Source organism: Azolla caroliniana, unplaced genomic scaffold (genome assembly GCF_043228905.1).
Source record: "Azolla caroliniana isolate FFs.n. ecotype wild unplaced genomic scaffold, voAzoCaro1.0.p SCAF_2, whole genome shotgun sequence".
NCBI lineage: Eukaryota > Viridiplantae > Streptophyta > Polypodiopsida > Salviniales > Salviniaceae > Azolla > Azolla caroliniana.
In genome coordinates, this window is record NW_028230437.1 from 1,283,008 (window position 1) to 1,293,240 (window position 10,233).

Sequence of the window (10,233 nt, forward strand, 5' to 3'; positions counted from 1 at the left end):
TCATTAAAATTACATAATAGAGAAAGTCATGGGTTCACAAATTGGTCGTTGTGATTGGTTGAAAAGAAACTAGAGTGACACATGGAAGTCTTTGACTCCAACTTCTACTATACATCGAATTATGTTACTCTTGGGCCTAGGCCACTTTGACTTTTGACAAGCCCTTCGAATTCTCACCCTTCGAGTGATAACCAAGATCCCAAAACTCATCTTTAACACCATGCACATTTTGAATCAAGAGTAGGCATGAGAGTCATGAAAGTATGAATAAAAATGCGAGCTCAACTGAAATGATGGAATACAATTGTTCGAAACACATGAATGGTGACAAAACAATACATTCTTTGTTGGGAAAACCATTATTTCATGGACGTTCTAGGTTCTGCTAAGACAATTTATAGAAATTTGTTTGTCTCGCTTTGCCAACATTGAGAAATATACAACATTTACAAGGAAACTGCCGCCCCACATACATACAATGAAGACTACTCGGACTTCGTGCAACTTATGCCCCTACAAATTCCAAGCCAAATGCCAAATAGGATAACACAAATGATCACATCAATAAGAATGATACATTTCACGGTCATGCATGGCTTTTTGCTGACCATCATATACGCACCATTTTCTTCTTGGTTTACATCGCCATTAACGACCCCTTTATCCTCTGTTATGGTGATGCCATCAATACCTCTTGTTTTTGTATGCGGTTTGGATTTCCTTTGCTTAGAACCACTCACCCCTACATTTTCAAAGATTTGGATTAAATTTAATAACCTCATCGAAATTCTTTTCCTCACATGTACTTTACATGAATTAATAGCTTTAGCATGTTTATAAAAATCTCTTACACTTTGAAAGACTTGGATTTTCACAAGTAGTAAGTACAACAAGAAAGTATCTTTTGTTCTTTCTAGGTAAAGAAGTAAGCTAACATTTTCTACGTCAATGCACTCATCTTTTTTATTGGCCAAAATTCTACAACATGCAAGACTAAAATGTAGCGCATGAAAAGTTTATTTTGTTTTGCGAAGAATTGCGGACTATGCGAGGTGAGAATGTGAGACAAATAGCCTTGTAAAAATCCTTTCATGGTGTGAAATCTTATTTGGCAGGGAATGTGAGGTAGACACTTACCATGTTCTTTGTTGATGAGGGGCGCCGAAGGTGAGCGAGAACCCGATGAACATTTTTCGATGGTCGATGATGGGTCATAACTTTCATAAGCATCACGGGACACACTCTCGAAGCCAACTTCTATATCGCCTTGCCCTCTTTGGCCTTCTTGGATCGAAGCTACACTTCTGGGTTCAGTTCCTGCCTCGGCCTCGGCCTTGGCTCTAGCATCTGCCTCGGCTCTAGCATCTGCCTCGGCTTTAGCTTCCGCAATGGCTCTAGCTTCGGCTCGTTGCCGAGCTCGGTCTTCTTCCTCGATCCGACACTTCTCGTGTTGAGTCATCCCGATGAGCGGAGAAAGAAGCCGCTTAAAGATGGGTTTGAAATGGCTATCCAAGGAGTGGCTTTTGAGTTTGCTTTGGTCGTCGAGAACTCCTTTGTCCTTGGCATACTTTAGGAACTCGAGCCTCACATCTTCCAAGAAAGAAATGACCTTGGATCTGGTCAAGGCTTCATCGGCAATGGCGCAATAAACGAAGGGTTCTTCGATGATACACGCGAGCATGCGCATGTTGGCGGTGAAGCTAAACTGGTGGTGGTGCGGGGGTAAGAATTGGAGGCAATTCAGTGCGATTTTCGGTAGCTCTTTGTCTCGGTCATTGGCATCTACGTATTCCGCAATAATGTTGATGCCGGGGTGCGTGGCCACGGAGCAATAGTATATCAAAGTTTGTGAGGAACCTTTGTCTTTGTCCTTGGCCCTTAGATTAGGGAAGCAGTTTAAAGCCATAGAAGCCCAGCAGAGGAGGACAAAGGACTATGTTAATGAAAAGGCCCAAAAAGCTGAAAAAGCAAAAAAGCAAAAAAGCAGAAGGTCAAAAAAAAGCAGAAGGCAAGGGCAAAGAAACAAGAGAAAATACCTACAAGAATCAAGAGGGGGATTGACGACCTTCTTCGCAAAGAAAAAGCCGCAGCCAGGCAAAACGCAGGAAAAAGCAAACGTCGCTTAGAGGAGCGGATCAGAGCAGAGGAGGCGAATTTCCGAGAGAAAGAGAAAGCAGCAGCAGCAAAGAGGGATCAAAATATGGATACAAAAGAAAACCAGAAACCCGAATAGAATGAACTGGCGGGATGGAAGCTGATGATGGATGGATGGATGGATCAATCAGTCAATCAATCAATCAATCAATCAATACATGGATGGATGAAGAAGCAGAAGCAGAAGAAGGAAAGGATTAAGGATACATATGAGGAGGAGGATGGGGGGGGGGGTAAAGGAAGGAGTCAGAAAGAAGGGGGTTGGATGGGCATTCTATGTATGGATATATGGATGGGCCTTCAACAGAAGATGCAGATCTCATATGTGTCATTTAAGTGGGATGGATATGGAGAGTCACATAGAAGACTTCTTCCAAGCTCCTTTGCCTTCTCTCTCTCTCTCTCTCTCTCTCTCTCTCTAGGAAGGGAAGGATGGGGTGGGCTCTCTCTCTCTCTCTCTTATTTTTTTATTTTTGGGTCTCTCTCTTCTTCCAAGCTCCTTTGGCTTCTCTCTCTCTCTCTCTGTCTCTCTCTCTTGGAAGCAAAGGGCCTTCTTGGGTCAAACGGTTGGGAGGCTCAAGAACATTTTTTCAACCCCATGTGCTCGTCCGCGTGCACCCTCTCTTGATGAATCACGACATTCCACACATTCATATCATATCTCGCTGCACGCCAATCTCTAGAGAGATAGACAATGAAAGAAAGGCCCATAAGTGAACTTATTCTTTTCCGTTCCTTGGAAAACGGCACTCTCCTAGTAGTAGTAGTGGTGGTGGTGCTTTTCATAAGACACTTTGGAGGATTATACTCACTTCTAGTGGTGTTGGTGGTAGTAGTAGTAACTTAGTAGTAGTAGTAGTAGTGGGAGTAGTTGTAGTTGTAGTAGTCATGGCTACATGGATGCATGCTCCCTGCTTTTGCTTGCCGTCTGCCTCGCCACCACCGATTTTACTTCAGTAACCATGCCTTATAAGCTCACCCTCCTATTCTTTGTTTGGGTGATGCATGAGGGAGAGGAGACTCGCCGATCTCCACTAATTTTGCACACGCTTCTGATATCTTGCGCCTTTGCCTTCAATCACATTCGAGTTTGCTTTCCACAAATTGTCAATCTAGTCCAATATATTCCCCCTACATATGTTTCTCTGACTGTCAAAATATGGATGCTCAATTGAAATCTTCATTAGTAAAATTCTTCGACATTGTTGGTTACTACCCAATCCCACATATATACTTGCTAAAAAATGTTCACTTTTAAGGTCATATTTGATCCCTAAGGATGGTGGTAAATTTTGGCTCTCTTTCTTTGTCTCTGTCTTTTTGTTAGAAAAAGAAAGATAATACAGAAATTGTTGCCTTGTAGACTTTCACAAGGCATTTGATGCATTGCAAACAAGCAAAACCGATAAAGAGACCTCATTGCCATGGTGGCAACCAAGAATATGCAGTGGATTGTACATAAATGCTTTACATGAGACTATTATTGTGAGATCGCAAGCTCTAGTCATATACTATGTGAAATAAGGATGGCCACCATGATCCCATCTCTATGTGCCTTTTACTAATGAGCTCTCAAACTATATCAAAGGATAATGGATTGGATCTGTTCTAGTTGGAGTGATGATATCTATATATTCCCATGCCAATTCAATGTTGTGCTCATTTTCAACTCACCAAACAAGCATTGATTGTATCTAGATGCTTTGTGTGCCTTTTGTGAAGATAGAGATCTCACAATCAATCTTGGGAATGCTTGAATTATGATGTTTAATGTGTCAACATGATATGCAAAAATGTCCAAGAAATGCTTTACTTTTGGTGTTGTAGACATATTATGAATATGTCTACTTTGCATTACTCTCGAAGGGGCATAATTCTTCGGTGAGAAGACATCGTTAGTGTTAAGAATTAGGCAATTAAGTATGGGTTAATTAGTACCTAATTATGTGATTAAGCTAAGCGGAAGATTATGTGACGTGTGTGAGAGGAAGAGAGAGAGGAAGTTACACTTATGAATGACACAAGATGGGGGATGATTAACTCTATATTAAATTAACATCATCAAGTTACAAAAATACCCACAATGAGTAAATATAGATCTCATGTGCAAGGGTGCACATGTGTGAGGAGAATATAGGTACAAGGGTGTAAGACCTATATTAAATGTACTTGGGAGTGGAATATCTAGAATATCGCACTTAAGTACAAGGTTCTATTTAAAACATTATAGTCAACACTTCTAACTAGATTCTATCTAAGTAACTACGAAGTTACGTGGTTGACTAACTAAGTAACTCTGGTTGAGATTGATCTCTCAACACGTCCCCTCAAGCTCAAGTGTGAGGCATCCAACATTCGGTTTTGCTTTCGGTGTTGTTCGGCTTTCGATGTCGGCTTCTGTGCGACTTTCAGTGTCAGCTTCTGCGTCGTGGTAGTTTCAGTTCTTTCACTTCCTCCCCCTCAAGCCTGTGATGAAGGCTTGGGTCGACTGCTTCCACCCATCGTGGGTCACGAGCCACTTATGTAGAGCTCTCGGACTCTTGTTCGGCCGCTACCTTCATCGCGAAGGCATAATGATGGGCCATGTACTCATTGTAGCCGAGCCGAGTGACCCAGAATTCTTCTATCTAGAAGAGCGTTGAAGTTTTTGGCTTGTTGATGTGAGCACCTTTTGTACTCTGGGTGTCCGCATGATGGGTACACCAAACTCACTATCTAGTGAGTGAGCTGACACATCCGAATCACTGTCGTCGGGATGGTCGACTTCGTATTTAGGCATCTTATCTTTGCCTTTGTCCAAGGTCGTACTTGGCCGCAACGTTGTCGAGGTATTCCTCGCGGATGCGTGGAGTGAGGCGGGACCTCGGGGGTCCTGTACCGAAGAGCAAGAGAGAAAGAGAAGAGACCCACTACGTGCGAGCGTAGATCCACAGGGACACGGCCCTTCGACGCAAAGACGCGAGTGGGACAGCGACACAGAGAGACACGAAGGTATGTATGTATTAACGAAGACAACAACAAGAACACGAAAGCAACAAAACACGAAGTCGGTTACAACCGAACAGGCCGGCGAACAGATGCCGATGCCTGTTCGTAAACGTACAGAAAGAAAGGAGCAGGTTGGAGGTGCTGCCGGAAGCACTCGGGCATTCCTCAGAGCAGTGCGAGCCTCCCGAAACCTGCACAGAAAGAAGCTATGGAGTTTGCGAGCCAGAGAGAGAGAGAAGCCTTCGCACACAAACTGACAGCACTTCGTCCTCGACTCTCCGCGATGCCTCTCCCCTCCTTGTCTCCCTCCTTTTATAGGCAAGGAAGGAGCCGTTTCCTATTAACTTCCTACCTACCGAGGATCTTCTATGTACAACATAAGGCGCACGTGTATGAAGAGCCGGTTCCTACGCTCCGGTGCACCGATTCCGCTTGTGGACGGTTTTCTTCACGACATCCGCCCCCACCTAACCGCGCATCCACCGGCATGTGCCAAATTGTGTTGGGACGGAGAAAACCGGTCCAGCCTTCATTCTCTGCCCGTCGGTTCTTCTTCGGTTTCGGATCATTCGTCGTCGCGGTCCAGGTCAACCGGATCCGGCTCGTCGTCGTGACGCTTCTTGAATGCTTTGATCCGCTTCCCAGCTACCGGTATCGCCATTCTCGTGCCGTCGAGTTCCGCCAGATGGTACGTCCCGTTGTCGTTGGCACTTTGTACCACGTAAGGCCCGAACCACCTTCTTGCGAACTTCCATGTTGCTCGGTGCTGGTTGTCAAGGTTGTTGTCGTAGACTAGCAACCAATCGCCTTCCTCGATCTTCTTCGGTCGGAACCGGTGCGTTCGGTCGAACCGGGCTTTGTTCCTCATTCTTGCCACCCGAAGCTTTTCCGTAGCTCGCTCTACGTCCTCCGGTCTTCGCTCGAGCTGCCGTATGCGCGCCGTCAACAGTTCCTCCCGGCTCATCTCGTCTCTCCAGTCCACGGTCGCCCACGAGGAGATCGTACGTTCCATCGGCATGACCGGCTTCTGCCCAAACATGAGCTCTGCCGACATGAACCCGGTTACCGAACTGTGCGTAGTACGGTCAGCCCACAACGCGTAAGGCAGCAGCCGCGGCCAGTTCCCGACTTGACCCCCGCATGCCCGAACTAATGCCTTGACGATCGGTCCGTGCCCGCGCTCCACCTTTCCATTCACCTCCGGATTGTACGCAATGGTAAGCGAGAGCTTGACTCCTAGCCGGTCGAACAGCTCCTCGGCCTCTTCGGCGTCCAACTCCCCGCAATCAGCCACGATCTTCCCGACACACCTGTACCGGCATATCACATCCTCGATCAGGAACCGACATACGGCTGCAGTCGTTTTGTTCTGAAGGGCCCGACCTTCTACCTGGTTCGTCAGATCTTCCCGAGCCAGGACTAGATACCGCATCTGTCCTACTCCCATCGGCATCATCACCAGGTCTACCATCCATTTGAAGTGGATGGTCGGAGGGTACGTAGGGTGAAGCTCGTCCCGATGTCGGACTACGGAGTGCATCTGACAGCTCTCGCAAGTCGTCACGAACCGATGCATGTCCCGGTACAGTCCCGACCACCAGTACTTCCCCTTTATCTTCTCGAACGTGGCCCACGTTCCATGGTGTTCAGCCCAAGGGCTGTCGTGGTAGGCCGTCAGCAGCTCCTCCTGTTCTTCCTTCATCGCCACCACCCGGAGCGGGACGCCGTTCCTCTTCTTCGGGTGCTTCCATAAGTACCTGTCCCGGAGAAAGAATCGGTAAGCTTTCTTCCGGATCCGGTTGGCCTCGTCCTTTGTCCATGACGCATCCGGCGTCATTGTCCTCAAAAATCCACCGATCCGGAGCCACTCGCCGTCGTACTTGCTCTCGTCGAAGTCATTAAGTGCCGGAGTGCTCGTCCCATCGGTCGTCACGTACGCCGCCTCGAAGAAGTCCACGCCGACTTCTTCGTCCTCCGAAACCATGCCGCCCTCGTCATCAAACCTCGCCCTCGAAAGCATGTCGGCCATGGCGTTGTCCTTTCCGGAAATGTGCCGTATTTCCGGGTCCAGGGACTTGATGTACGCTATCCACCTGAGCATCGCCAGGTCCGGTGTCGCGCATCCGGAAACCATGCCGAGAATTGGCAGGCAATCCGTCTTGATAATCACTTCTGTCCCGATCAAGTAGTCTTTGTCGGCCCTTACTGCCGAAACGATACCCCAGAGTTCGCGTTTAACCTGGGCGTACCCTCGCTGTCGCTCGCTGAGGACCTTCGCGCCGAATCGGATCGGGAACCGAATGCCGTCCTTGTCTTCTTGGTTGACGACCCATCCGATCCCGGTCGGACTCGTATCCACCGTTATGTATACCGGGGTACCCTTCTCGTAGACAGCCTTCCGGAGCGCCGGTGCTGCCGCAAGAGCTTCCTTCAGCTTCCGGACCGACTTCGTGTGCTCGTCTCGCCACTCGAATTTTCGCCCTTTCTTCAGCAACCCGCATAGCGGCTCCGCAACGTGGGCGTAATGCGGGATCCATATGTGGTAGAACGCGCATGCCCCCAGGAACCTCCGAACTTCCGTAACCGAGCTACAGTCGGTCTTCATCACGGAGACGGCTTCTACCTTTGCCGGAGACAGCTTCCGGCCATATGGTCCACATAGGTGTCCGACCACCAGGATTTCCGATTGCCCGAAGGCCGATTTCTCCCCGGAGAAGGTGAGCCTTGCATCCTCTAACCTTTGTAGCACCTTCTCGCAGTCGTTGATGTGTGTCGCCACGAATCGCCGACATCCGTCCGGCTCGACTGTCTCGTCCTTCTCCTCCACCGGGCACCCCTTGATCGGGATGTCGTCTAGAAACGGCATGGTGATGTCCGGGATGCAATCCCTGAGTACCTTGTTCATTGCATTCACCATGTGGGCTACCGAGTTGGTCCCTCCTTGTGGCAGGGTACACATTCGCACTAGGCCGAGGGGAGTTCGCATCATCGTAATGTCTTTGCTCTCCACGGCTAGCTGGAACTGGTCGTACCCCGAGTACAGATCACCGACCGAGTAAATCGACCTTCCGGCGAAGGCCTCCACGAACTCGTCTATGGTCGGTCCGATTCCTGCGTTCCGAATGGTCACTCTGTTGACCGGCTGCATGTCTTGAATGAAGCGCAACGTCCCGTTTTTCTTCGGTACGGTAAACCATCGGTTCGAGTATGGGGCACTCGACGGTTCGAGAATGCCCATATCGACTTTCTGCCTCAGTAGCTCCATCAACTCCGGGATGTGAGCTCTTGGTACCGGAATCGGCTTGAGATTCCACGGCACATGCGGTACCGTGAATATCACCATCGGCTCCACGATTGTCGGGTCTACGCACCCGATCTCTTCCGGCGAGAATGCGAAGGCTTTCCCGTGCCATCCGAGCATTCTCCGAAACCGGTCTTCCTCCGCCGGCAGTAGGAACCCGCCCCCACCGACCTTGAGCTCCCGGAGCGTCCCGTCGGTGAAGGTGTGTCCTATGCAGGCCGGATCTCGTAAACTGGGGTCCGACGCAACCCCTCTGATTCGGGATTCGCTGCCCTCCGGTAAGGGTGCCGCGATGGGCCTTACCTTCCGGTCCACAGCCTTGTACTTTGTGCTAACTTGGGCCGCCCGATCCGACCCGAGCCCCCGACTGAAGTTCGTGATGACTTTGTACATCGCTTCGGAACATACCGGTATCGTCCGGTCTTCTTTAAGGTCTTCTCCGGCTACCTCCCCCAGCATTCCCAAGGTGTCGTCGAAGGAGACCGCCTCCACGGCTCCGCTGATTTCCTCGTCCGGGCCGAGAACTCCGCACGCTCGAAGTCGAACTTCCGTCCTTGTCTTTTCTCGGCCGACGATGCCAACTATCATACACCCTCCGTTGTTGGAGAAGCAGAATTTCCTACCTATCGTACAGGGTTTCTTCGGTTTCGGTTCTATCGTACAGCTGTGGGGTCTTTCCCGAGTGTCCGGACTGTCTCGGCCCCACGCCTTGGCAGCCCTCTCTAAAAATCCTCTCAGTTCTCGCCACCGAGGGATTCGCAGTTTCGCTCGTGGTTCTGCCGCACCGTCAAAAATTAGACCAAATGGCGCCCGTCCTGGCTTTTGACCCTAGCGTAGGCCGAACCGTTGTCCAGCACCTTGGTCTCCATTCGCGCCGCCGTGATGTATGGTTCCCCTAATATGACCGGGTGCGAGGACGTCTCCTGTACGAAGAAGTGCTGGTCAATCTCGACGTCACCGATCTTGACTCGCACGTTCGGGCAGGCCCCATGCAGTTCCTCTGTGGCGCGTGTCGCCGCCCGTATCTTCCACCCATGCTTGGTGTTGATCGGCCACTTCCCCTTCTTATAGAAGTCCATGGACATCAGGTTTATTTCCGAACCGTGGTCCACCAGTGCCACCACCGGTTCCTGAACCTCTCCGATTTTTACCGGGGTCTCCGTGGTCGCTCGGGCCCAGTGCGGCCTCGAATAGTGGCTCTCCGCCCACTCGTCTTTCATCGCCATGTCGTCGATGTGCGTCGTCCGCACCTCCACTGGTCTTTCCGGTTCCGTCTCCGTCGACAGCCTCTTCCGTTTCACCAGGTCCACAATGGAGTCGTGGAATTCCTTCTTGGCGATCCCTAGCACCTCCCGTAATGATAACTCCACTTTGCTGTCGAGGATCCGTTCTTCTAGGACCTTTCGTAGGTCCGTGGTCCTTTCTATTTCCGTCCCCAGTCGGTATCCGCCCTTCCTGGGGTTATCTTGCGCGTTGGACCCACCGGCTTCGTTCTGTCGTTGCCCGAATCGGGTCTCGTATCGTTGTGAGGGCCCAGCCGCTCCGGCTTTCCCCACTCGTTTGTCTTCTACTAGAGCCTCGTAGTTCCGGCAGGCGGCTTCTACGAAGCCCGTCTTCTCCTCGACCGGGTCGCTCCACCCGGTTATTTCCCGGAACCGTCTCTTAGCGCGGTCCGTTTCATCTTTCCTCAGCCGTGCACCGGCGAGGCCTTCCAGCATTGCCGACCAGAATTCGTCTTTGCTCTCCTTTCGGGCCTCGCCGCCCCCGACCCGAATGCCGGCCGACGCCGA

General features: G+C 50.1%; 1 protein-coding gene across 1 annotated transcript; it reads right to left on the bottom strand.

Moving 5' to 3' along the window:
* Positions 1-262: 262 nt before the first annotated feature.
* LOC147866994 (phytolongin Phyl1.1-like) lies at positions 263-1,940 on the bottom strand. Its single transcript, XM_087339797.1, has 2 exons — positions 1,138-1,940; positions 263-742 (listed from the first exon to the last, which is right to left on the bottom strand). The coding sequence occupies exons 1-2, from the start codon at positions 1,904-1,906 to the stop codon at positions 486-488; spliced, it is 1,026 nt and encodes a 341-aa protein (XP_087195923.1). The 5' UTR covers positions 1,907-1,940; the 3' UTR covers positions 263-485.
* Between the last annotated feature and the right edge of the window lie 8,293 nt (positions 1,941-10,233).